Source organism: Dermacentor albipictus, chromosome 8 (genome assembly GCF_038994185.2).
Source record: "Dermacentor albipictus isolate Rhodes 1998 colony chromosome 8, USDA_Dalb.pri_finalv2, whole genome shotgun sequence".
NCBI lineage: Eukaryota > Metazoa > Arthropoda > Arachnida > Ixodida > Ixodidae > Dermacentor > Dermacentor albipictus.
Genome location: NC_091828.1, coordinates 93375712 through 93394938, shown reverse-complemented (window position 1 = coordinate 93394938; position 19227 = coordinate 93375712). Strand labels below are relative to the sequence as shown.

Here is a 19227-nt window from a genome sequence, read left to right as displayed (position 1 = left end):
AAAGTGAGAGTAGATTTAAATGTAAATCACTCAGACTGTGCGGGTAAGAGACCGATCCGGACCGACGAAATGTGTACCGCCCAGCACGAGGCACGAGGCGACATGAAAGCGAGTGCAAAGAGAAAGCGCCGTAAAAAGAAGCGCGGTAAAGTCCGAAAGTCGTTAACTAATGTAGCGCAGCCAAAGATGGCGAGAAACCCAAAACGGCAGGGCGCGAGGAAGAAGGTGCGGTCGTCACGGACGATGTTGACGCATCGAAAACGTTCCAGCCACCGGTCAAAAGGGGACCGCGAAGCATGTTCTGCACGGACGCGGACAAAGGGCACGGGACAGTTAAACCCCTCGTCGTTCCGTAGTTCTTTTCAAAGCTCAGCGTGCAGTTCGAAGAAACGCAAGGTGGCAGGACGAGGCCAGCTGGTGAGTAGCGACGCGGTCAATCGAGTTTGTGAGGAAAGCGGCGCGCGAGGACGCAAATTGGCAGGGGACTGTGACGTCTTGAAGGAGCTGATAGTGAGTCAGCCCTTTTGTTGTTCCTCCGTAGCCAGAGTAGCTTTGAACCCGTGACCACCCCGGGTTCGACTCAAAGTATGAGTCAGACGTAAGCGTTTGGAAAGGGAGGCCAAGAGCCCTTCCGTAGAAAAGAAGTGTGCTGTTTTTTATTTTTGAGCATCCGAAAGTTTTCGCGATTTGAGACTAGGATTTCTTTCAATATGTAAACGTATGAGCTTTGTTTGCGTTTTCGTTCGAGAAGCTCGAGATTTCAAAGATGCGTTTTAAGTAAACCTGTAGTCTCGCGAGATGCTCATTAATAAGTAGATAGGCTTTTTTTTGTGTGTGTGCGTGAGTAACCTGAAAGTCAAGGTTATCGTTGAGAGGCCTATTGTAACGCGCGTGTGAGTTATTTAACCTGCTTTTTTATGTGTTTTCTTGTTGTCGAAGGTTAAGCGCGTAGTTTTCAGTGAGTGCATGATTTGCACTGAGAGGCGTTCTTAGTTCCATTAGCGCATGTCCTGTGTGGACGGAAGGAAGCAATTTATGACTGGGTTGCTCGTGTGTGTTGAGGGCAGCCGTATTCTGACTTCTCTGATAAGTATGCGTGGAACGAGTTATTAAAACACGCATTATTTGAAGGGTTCTGCGGAGTGTGTAAGCCCCGCAAGTTTAATTGTTCGTTTAAGTCACGTGTCCTTTAGGACTTTCAGGGAAGAAACGTGAGTAAGAGTAAATGAAACGTTTGCCTACAACGCAAGTACGCGTTCTGTTTAGTGACCACAAGGCTAGTGCGCTTGTGATTACGTACTTGTGAGGTTGACCAGATTGTTCAGTGGCATCAATACGTGCGATAAGTACGCCACTGCGATAGATTGGAAACATGTTGTTCGTGTAGTTAGGCCACTTAAATTATGTCCGGCTGTTTTCATTTGTTGTTTGCAACGTCAACGACCTTTTGTTTTGCAACAACAATAGTACTCTGGTCTTGTCGGCATTCGAGGAGGAATGGATAGCTGTTTGGAAGGGTGGTTGGAACTGTTTTGTCTAAATTGGGGAAATAAAAGATCAGGGTTCATTTTGACTCAGTAATAGCCTGGCGAGTCAGGGGTGAAGAGCCTGCGCTTACGCGTGGTGCAGCGCTGTGTTGTTGTGTTTGTTTGACGTATGTTCTCCAGGGCCCAGGATCCCGAAGTTCGTCAAACAAGGCTCGACCCCAGTACCCTGCAGCTTCTTTCAGCGTTCCTTATGGCCGGCGAATTGAGTTCACCGGCCATTCAGAACAACCGGGGCGAGGACGAGCTGTTAGATATGGCGCCGTTTCCTGAGGCTACTTCGAGTTCCCCAGACCACATCGAATCGCAGCACAGCTAATTGAGGAATGCAGAAGCAGGAAAGCACATTCCAGAGGAGCGCCCGAGCAAACAAGTTCACGTGCAAACAAGTTAGTAAGCCGCCGGTAGCTATTCTCTGCTTGACTCTTCCAGAAAGCGAGGGGATAGCACGGCATTGTTGGAAGTAAAGTGGGTGCCAAACCAAGACGGTGGTAATACGCCGTGACGGCTGTGACGTACCGAGAAGGCCTGACAGCGTCGCACCGGTAGCATTTGAAGAAGGCATTTGCTACCACAGCGGAGCCGTACCGCCGGGACTGGAGGAGCCCTCGGACAATGGAGCCCAATCGTCCCTCTTATCGCCTTTGAAGAAGGCTATTGCTACCGCTGAGGGGCCGTAGCACCGGGAGCAGGTGAGCCCTCGGACAATGGAGCATGAGCGCCCCTCCTTCTCCTCCTTGGAAGAAGCGCATTGCAAGTCTGCGAGGCAAGATCGCAAGGAGATCAAGTGATCAAGTGAGGAGGACCAAGCGCTGACTCTCTTCGCCTGGTATGACACCATCGCACGGGCGCCTACCATTGGCTGAAAATGGCGTCATCTGAGCGGACTCTCCCATTGGCCAAACATGACGCGACTTCGAGTCCTCGAAGGGTTTAACAGAAGCATTCGAGAGAGACCAGAGCATTCCCTGATTCCCCGATTGACCTCTCTCGAACTTCTTGCCGCGGGCCGCAGCGTCCGAGTTGCTGCCGGCCCGTAATGACTGTACGACTGTTACTTGACGCTCACCTCTCTGTATATAATGTAAAATAAACCCTCCCAAGTTTTGTTTTCATCCCGAAGTCCGTCCTTCAACCCCTACAACGGTTGCTTTTGACACGGTTGACTGTTTGGCAGCGCAAGTTTAGTGATTTTGCGACGTATTGTGAACCGACGCGGAGTGCAGCGCATGGTATTCGTTTTAGCTGTTGTTGTTGATTCCAAGTGACCCAAGGTGGCGTGCAAGGGGTCCATTGTAAAGCGTCACAGACCCAGCGAACACATATTCAGTACCCTTTGGAACTTGCCCCATTTCGAGACTCCGCTCTCTAAGCGAAAGGACCAAGTTTTTAGGCTGCACTGCCTTCGGGATGAGTAACCTAGAGAGTCACGGACCCTGTGTTGCGCTGACAGCACATGGTCCCTCGGTAGAACTGCAAGACGCTCCCGCAACGTGGAACATGCACCCGCTTTGCATTGAAGCCGCAGACCGAATGGCTAGCGAGTGGACTCCGTTTGAGCACAGCGAGCAGTAGGTGGATGCATCTTCTCTTTCTGCCGCGCTTTCCCGGTCACCAGCAACTCACACGTACTCGATGAGCGATTTACGCGATGATCCCAACTGAGTGAGGCGGGGGAAATGGCAACGACCCCACTCGCTGCCTAGTCCCTGCCTAGCGGGAATTCGATGTCATAGGGGTTCGTCGAAGAGCGTCAGACAAGAAGTGGCACAAACTCACGGGAACAGCCCTGATTACACAGTGGCCCAAGTCTGCGTCAAATGATGTTATTGAAGCACGTCCACGAAAACGACCACATAGTGAACAGATAGCGCTTGGAGAAAGCTCCAAGCGCTATCAGTAAAAAAAAACTCAGTACTGAGTCATTACTGAGTCATTTTGACTCACTAATAGCCTGGCGAGTCAGGGGTGAAGAGCCTGCGCTTACGCGTGGTGCAGCGCTGTGTTGTTGTGTTTGTTTGACGTATGTTCTCCAGGGCCCTTCGACGAACCCCAATGACATCGAATTCCCGCTAGGCAGGGACTAGGCGGCGACTTTTACTGTCGAAGTACAGTAAAAAGACTCAGTAACAAAAAAAAAAGCTGCTTGGGATAAGAAGTTAACTTTTATAGCGTAACGCGAAATTCGGTTACTTTGACGTTCCGTCACCATATCCGCAGCGAAAAGAGCGAAGATTATAAGAGGACGCAGAAACGACAAGACATCGCGCTGACTAGCAGATGACGCGTTATTGATAGAATAAAAAAACGCCGACTTAAAGCCAAAGGCACTTCACAGCTCGCGAAAATCTCATCGATATGAAACATAGCAGCCTTTATTTCGCAATGAAAATCCAGGGAGAAAGAAAGAAAGCTTGTCAACTATCTGCTGTAAATGTTCCGACATAGCTAACAAATGACAAGAAAGCAGGTTCAGTTGTCAGCGCGTGGTCTTGTTCTTTCTGTGTCACCTCCAGTCTTCGTACTCGGGACGGCATGAAAACAAAAAACGTGACAGTTTGATTGCGATAGTAGTTTATTAAACATCTCTATTAATTGTTGAGAATATTAGCATTATTGGCCGCGTAAACTGCAGATAACTTTCTTTTCTAATTAAATTAGCAAGCACGGTGTTACGCGCGCACTGAGAAGACACAACATTAAATACGTGCGCTGTTTTTTATTATTCATAACACTTGCTTGTGGGCTGCCATTCTCGAAATTCCTAGGAAAATCTTTGAAAAGAATGAAGGACAACCTATGAGCAACCTTTGGGGTGGAAGAGTGGTTGGGCATGAGTGCTTCGGAATTTGGCCCGAAATTATTTTCGGACGCCTGACGCCGTCGCCAAATTATAGGCGACACGGGCGGCCCTTAGCACTGTAGCGTTAAATGGTGTCACGGACTATAGAATTTCCAAAGAGTTAGGGAACCCACTCATGCAGCTTCACTATCTTTGATGCAGGAGTTGCTCGGATTGGCATATACCTGTCGATATGGATATGGATATGGATCGATATGCGGATCTCCAGGATCAGCCCCCCCCCCCCAATTTACATATTAAAAAATAAAACACTATGCTAGACGAAATACACAAAAGGTTGACAAATAAATAAATATTTCACAATCTAAATCAATGAAACATTCTTAAGTTTCGCTTAATTTCTGGAGAAGCATATGATAAAAGGCACTGGCCACCTGCGAGATGCATAAACACTGCTTTTGTTACGTTAAAAAGCCAAGAAGATTGAAATAAAACTTTGGGCGCATTTTTTCTATTGCCCCTGACTAACAAGCGTGGTCGTGCAGCAAAGGTGTGATTCATGCACCTTGCCCTACTATTTGCAAGTACCAGTGCGCCTCATCCCTCATGTGGAAACAAGCATACACCTGCAAAGCAGGAAATTACGAACTCCGTATAAAAAGCTAACCAGAGGTCCGGAACCCATTCTCAGAGCACTTTGAGCAAATACCTTTCCCCACCCATCTAGAAACTATGCCGTTAGCGGCCGCATGTCCTCTCCACTTCGTCATTTTGGTGGTACCCAGGGTGCCTTTTCCGCGTGGTAGGTGGCTGTGTAGAATCACCTTTTAGCACACCCAATACGTTCTGCACACCTGAGCTTTGGGAAAGAGCCCTAGCCAGCTGCAGCTTCACAGGCCAGTGTCGGCTGGTAGCAAAGGCTGCCGACGCGGCTAAAGCCTATGATTCCTTGGAAAGGGGAGGTCATACGGAAATCATTGACTAAAGGTGCTTGTTATCTCGCCCCAAGCCTTTCCGTTGCACCAGTTGAAGCAAGAAATGATCGCTATGCTAAAGATCCACTGCCACTCGTGTTTTATGCGTTGCCTTTGGTATCGCTTTTTCTTCGATAGTGCATTGATCAAGAACATAAAACAACGACAACTATTTTACAGGGAGCTGCTGGTAAAATGCAGCGATCGGCACCAACCCTCACGAAACCGTTACCTTTCGCAGACCGACAACCGTCGCCTCGTGCAATGTCGCGATTACGAAACTGCCGCTAGAGGACGACACACTCACGCGTCGCGATGAGGTGGAGGAGTGCAGTTGGCTGTGGCATGGGGCTTCATCTAAGATATTGTCACGTGGTCGTGACGTCAAAGAACATAGTACCAATACTGTGAAAGGCAAAAACTAGGTTTTATTGGGCGAACCTGTGCCCACAAAACAGGCTACACTTAAAGCACAACGAGAGCGTCGAACACAGTCGGCGATCATCGTAAATCTGATCAGCGGGTCAGGCGTGTCGGCTTTTATACTGCAGTCGTCGAATGTTCCAGACTAATCGTTCGGACCCGCGTGCCTTCCACAAAGTTCTACACCATTCGCGTCACGCGAAGAAATCAGATAAGACAGGGTTCGGCGACAACAGACAGCCGGATGGAAGCATCGATAACTTTCCAGAAACTTCGGATGCATGCGCGTCCCTCGCTGTGCGATTACATTTGTTAGGCGGCGAAACGTGGTCGCCCGATAAAGATAAGTACACGTGTCAATACCCCCCTCTTAAAAAGCATCGACCCGATGCTACAAACAAACGAAGGTAATAAACAAAAGCACTCGTAGCAAAGAAAAGAACAAAAAAAATGCGAAGTTTGTCAGCGTCCGTAAAAGGGTTTAAGGCGCACCACGTGGACCACTTCAGATCGTGCGCGGCGCCGCTGTGAATGCGAAATGCCGTCTGGCACGACCTCATAGTCCAGAGCGCCAATACGTCGGATGACCTTGTAGGGTCCGAAATAGCGTCGGAGTAGTTTCTCACTGAGTCCTCGTCGGCGTATCGGGGTCCAGACCCAAACACGGTCGCCAGGTTGGTACTCGACGAAGCGTCGTCGGAGGTTGTAGTGTCGACTGTCGGTCCTCTGCTGGCTCTTGATTCGCAGGCGGGCGAGCTGTCGGGCTTCCTCGGCGCGCTGGAGATAGCTAGCAACGTCAACATTCTCTTCGTCAGTTACGTGCGGCAGCATGGCGTCAAGCGTCGTCGTCGGGTTCCTGCCGTAAACCAGCTTAAACGGCGTGATCTGTGTTGTTTCTTGCACCGCCGTGTTGTACGCAAAGGTTACGTACGGCAGGACCGCGTCCCACGTCTTGTGTTCGACGTCGACGTACATTGCTAGCATATCGGCGAGGGTCTTGTTCAGGCGCTCTGTGAGACCATTCGTCTGCGGATGGTAGGCAGTTGTCCTCCTGTGGCTTGTCTGGCTGTACTGCAGAATGGCTTGGGTGAGCTCTGCTGTAAAAGCCGTTCCTCTGTCTGTGATGAGGACTTCTGGGGCACCATGTCGCAGCAGGATGTTCTCGACGAAAAATTTCGCCACTTCGGCTGCGCTGCCTTTTGGTAGAGCCTTAGTTTCAGCAAAACGGGTGAGATAGTCCGTCGCCACGACGATCCACTTATTCCCGGATGTTGATATCGGAAACGGCCCCAACAAATCCATCCCAATCTGCTGGAATGGTCGGCGAGGAGGTTCGATCGGCTGTAGTAATCCTGCTGGCCTTGTCGGTGGTGTCTTGCGTCGTTGACAGTCTCGGCATGTCTTGACGTAACGGGCGACGTCGGCGGTCAGACGCGGCCAGTAATACCTTTCCTGTATTCTCGACAGCGTCCGGGAGAATCCGAGGTGCCCAGCGGTTGGATCGTCGTGTAGGGCGTGCAATATTTCTGGACGCAGCGCTGACGGTACAACAAGAAGGTAGCTGGCGCGGACTGGCGAGAAGTTCTTCTTCACGAGCAGGTTGTTTTGTAGCGTGAACGAAGACAACGCGCGCTTAAATACCCTAGGGACAACGTCGGTGTTCCCTTCCAAATACTCGACGAGACCTTTTAGCTCCGGGTCGGTTCGTTGCTGTTTAGTGAAGTCTTCCGCGCTTATTATCCCAAGGAAGGCATCGTCGTCCTCGTCGTCTTGCGGCGGGGGATCGATGGGGGCGCGCGATAAGCAGTCGGCGTCGGAGTGTTTTCGTCCGGACTTGTAGATCACCGTGACGTCATATTCTTGCAGTCTGAGGCTCCACCTCGCCAGCCGTCCTGAAGGGTCCTTTAAGTTAGCTAGCCAACACAACGCGTGATGGTCGCTGACGACTTTGAATGGCCTGCCATATAGATATGGGCGGAATTTTGCTGTAGCCCAAATGATGGCGAGGCATTCCTTTTCAGTCGTAGAATAATTGCCTTCCGCTTTTGACAGCGACCGGCTAGCATAAGATATCACCCGTTCATGCCCGTCTTTCTTCTGGACTAGGACGGCACCGAGGCCTAGGCTACTGGCGTCAGTGTGGATTTCGGTATCGGCGTCTTCGTCGAAATGTGCGAGTACCGGCGGTGACTGCATGCGTCGTTTTAGTTCTTCAAATGCGTCGGCCTGCGCCGTTTGCCATTTGAACTCGACATCAGATTTGGTTAGATGCGTTAGCGGCTCAGCGATGCGTGAAAAGTCCTTGACAAAGCGCCTGTAGTAGGCACACATGCCAAGGAATCTACGCACTGCCTTCTTGTCAATGGGCTGCGGGAACTTTGCGATGGCAGCTGTTTTCTGCGGGTCGGGGCGTACTCCGGATTTGCTGATGACGTGGCCTAGGAACAGAAGCTCGTCGTAAGCGAAGCGGCACTTTTCTGGCTTCAGAGTTAGCCCTGATGATTTGATGGCCTCTAGTACTGTTGCAAGCCGCCTAAGGTGATCGTCAAAATTTCCGGCGAAGACGACGACGTCATCCAAGTAAACGAGACAGGTCTGCCACTTCAATCCTGCTAAAACCGTGTCCATGACGCGCTGGAACGTTGCAGGCGCCGAGCACAGTCCGAATGGCATAACCTTGAACTCGTAGAGGCCGTCTGGGGTGATGAAGGCGGTCTTTTCGCGATCTCTTTCGTCGACTTCTATTTGCCAGTAGCCAGACTTGAGATCCATCGACGAGAAGTATTTAGCGTTGCAGAGCCGATCCAATGCGTCGTCTATTCGTGGGAGGGGGTATACGTCCTTCTTCGTGATCTTGTTCAGACGACGGTAATCGACGCAGAAACGCAGGGTTCCGTCCTTTTTCTTTACCAGGACCACAGGGGATGCCCAAGGGCTTTTCGACGGCTGGATGATGTCGTCGCGGAGCATTTCGTCGACTTGTTGCCTAATAGCTTCACGTTCTCGCGTCGAAACTCGGTAAGGGCTCTGGCGGAGTGGTTGAGCGCACTCTTCGGTTATTATGCGATGCTTTGCAACTGGTGTTTGTCGAATCTTTGATGAAGTCGAAAAGCAGTCCTTGTATCGTCGGAGAAGACTTCTGAGCTCTTGCTGCTTGCTTATGGGGAGACTTGGATTTACGTCGAAGTCTGGTTCGGGGACAATGGTCGGCGGGGTAGATGCGGCAGAATCTGTGAGGACTAAGGCATTGCTCGTTTCCACAATTTCCTCGATGTACGCGATTGTCATGCCCTTGCTGATGTGCTTGAACTCTTGGCTGAAGTTGGTTAGCATCACTTCCGTTTTCCCTCCGTGGAGTCGAGCGATCCCTCTTGCGACGCAAATTTCACGGTCTAGCAGTAGACGTTGGTCGCCTTCGATGACACCTTCTACGTCAGCGGGTATTTCGGTGCCGACCGAAATAACAATGCTGGAGCGAGGCGGGATGCTCACTTGATCTTCGAGCACACTCAAGGCGTGGTGACTACGAGGGCTCTTCGGCGGTATCGCTTGATCTTCAGACAGGGTTATCGACTTCGACTTCAAGTCGATGACTGCGCCATGTTGGTTTAGGAAGTCCATGCCGAGAATGACGTCGCGTGAACACTGTTGGAGGATAACGAAGGTGGCAGGGTAAGTCCGGTCATGAACGGTAATTCTTGCCGTGCAGATTCCAGTCGGCGTAATGAGGTGTCCTCCAGCGGTCCGAATTTGGGGGCCCTCCCATGCAGTCTTAACCTTCTTCAACTGGGCGGCGATGTGTCCACTCATTACGGAGTAATCGGCCCCTGTGTCGACTAAGGCAGTGACTGCGTGGCCGTCGAGAAGTACGTCGAGGTCGGTGGTTCTTTGTCTGGCGTTGCAGTTGGGTCTTGGCGTCGGATCACGGCTGCGTCGCGTTGAACTGAAGCTGGAACGTCGCGTCGTCAAGTCGTCTTTCATCGGTGTAGTCTTGGCTTCCTGATTTCGTCGGGACGGCGGCGTGTCGTTATGTCGTCGAGGTAGTTTCTTCGTTGTCTTCGTCGGCGGCGGAGGATCTTCGTCAGTTCGACGAACAGCAACCGCACCTCCATCGGTTGCTGCTTTTAGTTTTCCGGATATGGGCTCGCTGACCGGCCCCGGGCTGGGCCAGTGTATGGTCGGCGCTGCGGCGACAGGTAGCGGCCTGGTGATGGCGAACGCGACGGTCGTCGAGAGCTCCACTGAGTAGCGGCGAGGTAATCGGCGATATCGCGGGGGCGTTCACCTTGCTGCGGGCGCGGAGCGTTCACGGCGAAACCTCGCAGTCCCATCTCCCGGTATGGACATCGTCGGTAAATGTGACCCGCTTCTCCGCAGTGGTAGCAGAGCGGGCGGTGGTCAGGAGCGCGCCAAATGTCCGTGTTCCTAGCGTAGGTGCGCTGGGCGACGGGTGGTCGTGCTGGCGGTGGCGGCGGCGGACGACGGAACTGCGGCTTGACAGGGCCCTGGCGCGGTCGCGGAGGGGGACCTTGACGGCGTGCGACGGCGGCGTAGGTCATCGCTTGCGGCTCAGGCTGGGGCGATTCAGGGGCTACTCCAAGTTGTTGTTGGAGCTCCTCACGCACGGCGTCGGCAATCGAAGCCACTTGAGGCTGTGATGGTGGGAACAGCTTTTGTAGCTCCTCCCGCACGACCGCTCGGATATTCTCGCGCAGGTCGTCGGTGGCCAGTGATTGAACTCCGGCGCAGTTTGTCGAGTTCGTGCGGCGGTCGAATTGCCGGTTTCGCATCTCGAGTGTCTTCTCGATGCTGGTGGCCTCGCGAAGAAACTCGTCGACGGTCTTCGGTGGGTTTCGTACCATTCCTGCAAAAAGTTCTTCCTTCACACCACGCATCAGCAGGCGGACTTTCTTCTCCTCGGGCATTTCAGGGTCGGCGTGGCGGAAGAGACGGCTCATTTCTTCCGTGTAGATGGCGGTCATCTCATTAGGTAGCTGCACCCGGGTTTCTAATAGCGCTTGGGCTCGTTCTCGGCGTACGACGCTTGCGAATGTCTGCAGGAAGCCGCTTCGGAAATGTTCCCAGGTCGTTAAGGTGGCTTCTCGGTTCTCGAACCACGTCCTGGCCGCGTCTTTCAAAGCGAAGAAGACATATCGCAGTTTGTCGTCGCTGTTCCAGTTGTTAAAGGTAGCGACTCTCTCGTACGTCTCAAGCCAGCTTTCCGGGTCCTCGAAAGTTGAACCGCGGAACGTCGGAGGCTCCCTGGGCTGCTGCAGCACGACGGGTGACGCTGGGGCTGCCATTGGGGTGGACTTGGTGGCCATCTTCCTGGTCGTCTCAGGCAAAAGTCCGTGCTCCGGGGGCAGTTGTTGAAGACGGCGGCTTGCTCGATGGTCCGGGGCTACGTAGGTGTTGTCTTTGCGTTCCGGGCTTGGATCACGGCTTGTCGTCGGCGTCCGGTACATGAACCAAAAGCACCTCCACCAGATGTCACGTGGTCGTGACGTCAAAGAACATAGTACCAATACTGTGAAAGGCAAAAACTAGGTTTTATTGGGCGAACCTGTGCCCACAAAACAGGCTACACTTAAAGCACAACGAGAGCGTCGAACACAGTCGGCGATCATCGTAAATCTGATCAGCGGGTCAGGCGTGTCGGCTTTTATACTGCAGTCGTCGAATGTTCCAGACTAATCGTTCGGACCCGCGTGCCTTCCACAAAGTTCTACACCATTCGCGTCACGCGAAGAAATCAGATAAGACAGGGTTCGGCGACAACAGACAGCCGGATGGAAGCATCGATAACTTTCCAGAAACTTCGGATGCATGCGCGTCCCTCGCTGTGCGATTACATTTGTTAGGCGGCGAAACGTGGTCGCCCGATAAAGATAAGTACACGTGTCAATATTGCCAGACGACAATTTTGCGCCAGCGTTTACGGGTGCGGCAAGTATGGTAGTAGAGCCAGAAATGGAAAAAAGTTTCGCATCAGGGAAGTTTCTTTTTTTTCGCAAATTCCAATTTATTCCGAGGATGTGCAACATAATTACAGACATGTAGGAGGTCCCGAGGCCATTTCGCATGAGCGGAACCTCCTAAAATGTTAGTTCCTTCGCAATCACTTGAATAATCCTCACCTCACATCAAGCTTACGAGTCTGCTATAAAATCATTCCCAACGGAAATGGATATATGTCACCATCTCTCACACGACTAAAAAAAATCTTCAAGCGCATCTTCAAAAGCACCCTGCATATTCCTATGCGCTAGCATGCTGCGATAGTTTTTCACAGGGGGCGTAAGTACCGCCTGTCGTTGGGCAGCCGACGCAGGCTCAGCTCGAACCAGAACGGCACGCCCCAGTTGATAAGAAGGTCGAGCAGAACGTAGAGCGCGTGGAGCTTGGACCCGCCGTACGTGGGCCACAGCAGACCCCTGTCCCGCATGAAAGCCTTCAGCTCGGAGATGCTGTCCTCGGCTGGAGCCATGCACGCGTGGTAGAGGGAGAACGCCGCTGCACGAGACGGTTCGAGGTGCACTGATCACGTGTTCCATTAGCTGCAGAAGCTCTACCAACACACAATTTCGCACGCGTAATCAAGAAAAAGAAGGTTGACACGTAATAAGCACGACGTACGGGATTATACCACATGACGTTTCTCCGCAATCCCACGAGGCGGAGTTCTATGGCTCAATTTAACCATTTAACTAGCAGCTCAAGAATATTGCTCACCTTACAAAAATATCTGTAGGCGCTATACAAAAGCAAATGTGACACTTTTGACCGTGAGCAGCAGGAGCCGTTTTGGTGACAAAACTCGAAGACGTCGTCAGTATCGTCTCAGCGGACGTAGAGGTCATATCATCGCTAATGGGAAATTTCTTTCCTTCGTTTACGAAGCCATTTCCTTTTTTTCTCCATAGAGGTGCATCTCAAGAAGACACATCCACCTTGCCAAAACAAGTAACAAACATAAGTTTAGGACCATGTATTTTCCTCTAACAAGCTGGTCAACAACATTTTCGACCCGCTGTATCTTATCAAGTTTTCAAAGAAACCCTTTCATATTTTATCTGGTACGTATTTGCACAATATTAGGAAGAAATAAAGCAATAAACGCACTGCAGGTCGCATTTTTTTCATCTGGCCAGGTAAAGGGCTAATGTCCGACGATGTTCGATGTGCGCGTGTGAAGCTTAAATTACATATAACTCTTTTGGAATAAAATTGGCATGACAGCAGTAAGATGAGACAGACCAGTTGGTTGGCGTTTCGGGTTCGTGGCGCTCTCTTTGTGAAACATGGCCAAGTCATCATTGGCATTTTAGTTTTAACGGGTTATTACAATTGACATGCCACCGGTTAGCAGACATGACGGTTCATCGATATTGAAGTTTTGATACAGAACAATTCATCGCCCAGCAGCCACCCAAACCACAATAGCGCTACCGAAGTGTACCAGGCATACGGGTTATAGCTTTGCGGCCTCCGTTTTACACGTTCCTCGGATTTTTAGCACACGTACGACTGGTATCTTGTTGTTGTTTTCATGGACAGTAATGTTTACCTTCCGGTCTCTTCCTGGACTCCAGGTGCACGGCGCCTCGCTGCATCCAGACGCGCATCACCTCGGTGGTCGTGTCGGTGACAAGGTCGCTGTCCCACGTGACAGGACCGCACACGTGGGCCTCGATGTCGTCGCAAGGGTCGACACTCGCGTCGAGGCGGTCGATCACTTTGCTCGCCAGCAGCTGGCAACCGGCGCTGTTGCAGGACGAGTCGTGCCCGAGCCTCCGGGAGCTCGACGACCAGTTGCTCGCGAGGTACGCGCCTAGGACGACGACAAGAACGACGACAGCGAGGGCGCACGTGGCAAACTTCCTCCAGGGGGCGTCGCGGCACCTGGCGTTGTCCTCCCTTTTGTCGGCGCCTTCAACAGCCTGCGCGTGTGCCGGACAACGGTCAGTCACAGCGGTCAGTCGTCGGTGTGAAGGCCACCTAAGTAGACGATGGCGTCGCCCGTAGACGTTGACTTGGCGGTTGCTGCAATCACGTTAACTGCACGAACTACAGCCCTAGCCGAATGACAATGCTGCTTCCTACGTAATAAATGTCTCGTGACTTTCGGTTCCAAGTCAAGCCGGCAGCTCTTCAAGCACCCCAAATGTTGGTATAGGAAGCAATGTCCAAGATATAAACACTATCCTGAAAACCAGCTAAACACAGACCTTCAGAAAGATGCTTGCCATCTAGCAGGGCAACATTTGCGCTTATGCTATTACACAAAAGGACGCGGTAAAAAAAACTGTGATTTTAGTTCAGCTTCTATATTAAAAAATGTGAGCCACCGTGAAAAAAAAGTATCCGAGGATATGTAAGCACTTCTCATGAGCTTTGAAAGCGAAAGCATCACTATCCACTTCAACGCTGCTTCAAGTTTTCCGACGCGAGTAATGTTTAGGATTATTGCTCCGAGCTATGTTATTGACTACTGCGCATAGTTTGGTGCGTCTTGTATATTTTTTTTGTTCTTTTGGTACAGTTATTTGTCATGTTGGCTGTAGACCAGAATCATCTGGATCATACAGCTGAGAAATCAAGCACGCCGCATCTCACCGACCTGTCCTGCGCGACGAGTGACACAGGAAGCAGCAGCAGCCATCAAGGCTGGTAGGCGCGCGAGCTAAACCCAGTAGGGGCGAGAGAGAAACACGGACTTTGCGCGCGAGACGGTGACACCGGCACGTGCGCGAATGCCCCGCCACGACAACCGTTCTCGCATCTCGTCGTCACGTTTGCGTATCTTCTCCGTCGAGGCGCACTGGTGACGTGGCGTCGCGGTGATTCCCTCTCCACTCACGCAACAGCTTTGCCGCTAGCGCAACAGCAGGTGTTCCGTTTTGCCTGCTCCGCCCTTTCGAAGGGCGCACTTGACGTTGCGTCACCGCCAACGGAAATTTAGGTGCCGTTTCGTTAACAGACGCCTGGTTATTCGCTCAATGCGCCATTTGGTGATTTCGCACAAAAAACAACAGGGCACGACGAGAGAAACGGGAGAAGACGTACATTAATGATTTGAGAAAGTGTGGCGAGTGCGTATAATATTCCTACGCATGGCCAACCCTTGCCACTCGGAGTATGGTGAAATGCGATTCCCCATGTTTTATGGATTGGCGACTAGTACGGAGGCATCTCGCAGAAAGACAGCGCACACAAGAAGCCGGTTCTTGTTGTTCCGTTAGCAGCGTGCAAGTTACATGCCACCACACACCTGGAAATCAAAACGCCAAGTTGCTACCATAATTGACAGGAACTAATGGGATTGTAAGTTGCTTGCTTTACCATACTCTGTTTGTCTATTACTACACGTGAAAAGAATAGGAAATCGACTGCGCGTTTTACAAGAACGATGGTTATTGCTCATGCCTTTTGCCATCGTTAAGCAAAATTGTTCTCGTCAACTCTTCTTTGATCGAGCCATCTTCTATTCTCTGATGGCATTCGCGCACTGCATGCCTTGTGGGCGAGTTGCTATGCTTCAAGTATGTGTAGCCCTAGTTCGCAAGCTACCAACCATGTTGCAAATTTATAGAGAGCTCGAACAATGCTAGAAACCACACGGCATGAAGCTGCGTTCATGCTGGCGCTTGCGCTTCTAATTCAATGGCCCCAGTAGTACTTTACAAATCAGTGTCACATTGGGCAGCAACCATCCAACGTATTTCAGGCACTGTGTCGCCAGGCACAGGCACGTCTACTTCTAAACACGTAGAAGGGCCACTGTTATCGCTGCCGAAATGCCTGCAACGGCGTACAGGCTGCAAGCACTGAAGTCGTCTTTGCCGCCATCTTGGGGAACCATCAAGGTGAGCAGCTGCATCCGTTGGCGTCTCGCGCGATTCCAACACTTCAACACTCCGGTGCTAAGGGGATCCCTCATCAGATTTACTTCTTCCAAGGAAGCTGCTTGCCAGCGGCAGCGAATGTACTGACGTCCTCCTAAGCGCCATATTGGAAAAAAAAACCATCATTGTCAGAAGCTCGTTCTGCAATGCCACGTGCAAGCTGTGTAATATATACGAACGGCGACCGTGGTATCGAAATCAGCCGCGCAGTAAAAAACCTGACGCGGCGACGCACTTCGAAGCCGTGCTGAATTTTCCGTCGGAAAAGGTTTCATGTAGTTACCCCAAGAGCATTCTTCAAATTTCTCCAATTGCAAAACTTCCTATGAGTTCTTTATTTCAAACCTCGGCCAGAGCGACTGATGAAAATCGGGGTAGTCGACTAACTGGCATTTCAATATAAAACGTCACTATTTGAGCATAAATAATGAATCGTGTAATGCTAACAATTCCGACTTTTCATTTTTATTTAAATAATGCTGTCGCACTCTATACCATAGAAAAAAATACGTGGAAGCCTGATGGCGTCCAAATGATTTACTATGCCAGTTATTTTTTTTTTACAGCCACTTAAACTTGGAATTCCCAGTAGGCGTATGTGTCGTGACTTCATTCCTTGGAACCTGGTTGCGTGAGAGAGGAACATAAGGAGGTGTTGGTGGTTTGGAAAAGGCTTCGGTTAGATCAGTCGTCTGGTGCGCTTCAACTCATCGCAAGGCCCAATGTAACATCATATAAGTAGCCAGAATGAGCAAGCATTCGTGTCAAATTGTCACTATGTTCTGCTTCTGCGTCACCAGGTTCTGAGTCACGACAACACGACGCATAGACCTCCTAGGAAATGAAACCTCATATGGTTGTAGAGAAGCAGTTATAGTAACATATTTGGGGAACCGTGACGCCTGGTTGCAAATGCGTTTGCAATCTTAGGGTATTTCAAGCAATTCCCGGGAGCTGTCTACCTGTGCCTCCAACCGTTCGCATGCCTACCTAGGTCGTGGGTAGGCCATAGTTAAATAGGAAGCGCACTGTGTTGTTGTGCTAAGAGAACGGGGTTCAAAAGCAACCGTCGAAAGAACTTGTGCCACTTAAGACGTACTGGTGGGTTAGTTAGTGGTAATATTCCATCATGGGTCCCTGAGTAATACATATCAATGTTTACATATCTGTCGCCCTTCAATGAACCTCTCTCACGAAGGCATGGGTAACGGTATTTCCGGGAATGGGTATGCACCCCTTTTCAATAACACTGTTCGACGCAGACTTGGAGCACTTGGCATGTGACACTCAGTCTGTGCTGATCTTCAGTGAGCCTGTTTGATGCCATGTTGGGTCACTGGGCTTCTCTTTCATCAGCATCCTGGACCTCAACTTGGCAAACTAGGTATGTGTCGCTGGGATAGTGCCGCCCCACAATGAGAAATAACGACCTTTAAATTTATCGCATGCTTGACGCAACTGAGCCCACGTCACGCAGTTTCCTGAAAGACATCAACCGGGACGTTTCATCAAGCTGCGTCGCAAGCGCGCGTGGTATGTTCCCGTTTTCATTGAACCTCCTGTATGCCACGGTCAGTGAGTACGTGCACTGAATTTGCGGCCGGGGAGGGTACAGTTCTCAGCGTTTACACGGACCGGAGCGCCGCGCATATCACAAAGACCACGCGCGAACATCTCGCCAATGCCACTAGATGGCACCGCGAATCCAGAGAAAAGAACGTGAGAGAGATGCCGAGGGGGGTACTCTGTAAAAGTACATCTAGTGAACTGTCCATTTCGGCCGCTGCTGATTGGCTAAGGCCGCTCGTCTCGTCCTCTCTCGTAGAGCTAAATCTAAGCAGCAGTGGCCGAGATGGACAGCCCATTAGGCGGACTCTTACAGAAAACCTCAACTCCCCCCCGCCATGCCCGCCAGCTGCAGCATGACGGGTTTCTGAGCCTTCGCTTGCACTGGTCCGCGTCAGCGCCGATAGGTAGCGTTGAGTGTTCTTAGGCCAGCACAGTACGCGCCTCATACTCAACTCGTCATGACGGTGGCAATAACTTGTTCGCTATATTCATTCAATGCTAAATCCATTACCGTCGAGAGCCATCGTCAGATGGGTTCTGCCGAATTTCATCTCGGTTTCTGTGGAGTAGGATACTCATTTAAAGAAAGAAACTAGAAGTTAGAAAATTAATGTCAGTCGTAATTTAAGATGCCCGCAAGCCCAAAAAGTTCAACGATAAATATCCAGGAATTTACCTTGCATGCACGGAACTTGAAGTGGAGTTTAGAAACTGACTAGGTAAAGTGGCCTACGTAAATCAGGTTACCGCATCACCCTGAGGCAAGGCACACTATGACCGTGGCAGGACGCTTACGAGGGTGTGGAGCCGTTCCATGACCTCCTCGCTCAGCACGCTATGGGCCGAAGGAGCCCTGCGGCGTGCCGCGTGGAAGCTGGAGGTAGAAGTGCTGCTGCTCTTGTCGGAACTGGGGATGCTGCCTCGATGTCCTCGTTGGCTCGACCGACGCGAGGCATCGACGGTGGGCTCGGTCTGTTTACCCTCCCTGTTCTTCTCCTCCTCGCTCTCGTCGAGCAGCACGGACGAATGGTGCTGTCGCGACCTCTGAGCGGAGGCCCGGTTGGTAATCGCCGACGCCTTCATCGGCACCGTAGTCCTCGCGCCGCCCCACCCGCGGCGTAGGTGGTACGGCAGGATGACACGGGCACCGTTTTCCCTGCCCGTCGGAGTAGCGGGCGTACGGACCTCCGTCGTCTGCGGACGTAGCGTGTTCGCAGGATGAAGACGCCTAGCACTGTTTCCGCCGCCTGTGACTGCTGTCGCTGCCGAGGGTGCGACGTCGGACGGCGGGGGTGACTTGGTCGTCTCGGAACCCGACGGGCGGTGATGCTGCGGACTGCGAGAGTTGCCGCTCCTGCTCAGTGGTGACGTGGCAGGCGGCGGGATGACCTCCGCTGACCAGCGATGCCGCACCGGACTGGTCGGGGAAGAGGGGCTGCTGGTCGCTGACGCTGCCGGTGGCGCGCGTTGCGCCGCAATGCCCACGGGAGAATGACGTCGGGGCATGGTTCTATCCTTTTCGCTACGCGGTTTGGTAGAATGGGGCCCGAAAAGCGTCCGCAGCAGTGATGCGTTCTCCTCGAGCACGAAACGATCTCGTGCTAGAGCACGCGAGCTAACTTCTTCAGCTTCCGCTACGCTAACGAGAATGCGCAATCAATCAAACTGTTTCTTCTTTCACGGGTGCAGCACAATTCCTTCTTTTTTATTTCTTTTCTTAATAATTATATTGTCCTTTGTTTCTTGGTATAATCATCTTTTGCTTTAGTTATGCCCGGGATCCTCGGCAAATCCCCCGTGGTGTGTACGTGCCCAAATAAGGGAATCATCATAACTATCATGATCAGCAACGACACTGTTCCTAACTTGAGGCTATGCGCAGGATTATATTGGTGTATTGGACTCGCCAATGTGCTTTACACACAGTTCCAGTCGTGGTCAAGGCGTCGGCTACATAGCTTTTGTGGTGATGCGGCGCAGTTTACTCATAGGTACTTTCTTGACGCTGG

General features: G+C 51.4%; 1 protein-coding gene across 2 annotated transcripts in view; it reads right to left on the bottom strand.

Moving 5' to 3' along the window:
• LOC139048853 (membrane metallo-endopeptidase-like 1) overlaps nt 1-18812 on the bottom strand; it is a 42778-nt gene extending 23966 nt beyond the window's left edge. For both annotated transcript variants that reach the window (XM_070523726.1, XM_070523727.1), the window contains exons 1-3: nt 18014-18812; nt 13312-13684; nt 12050-12257 (exon numbers count right to left, since the gene is read on the bottom strand). In XM_070523726.1, coding sequence (XP_070379827.1) covers nt 12050-12257; nt 13312-13684; nt 18014-18724 — 1292 coding nt within the window. In that variant the 5' untranslated portion in view covers nt 18725-18812. The remainder of the gene's footprint in view (nt 1-12049; nt 12258-13311; nt 13685-18013) is intronic.
• Between the last annotated feature and the right edge of the window lie 415 nt (nt 18813-19227).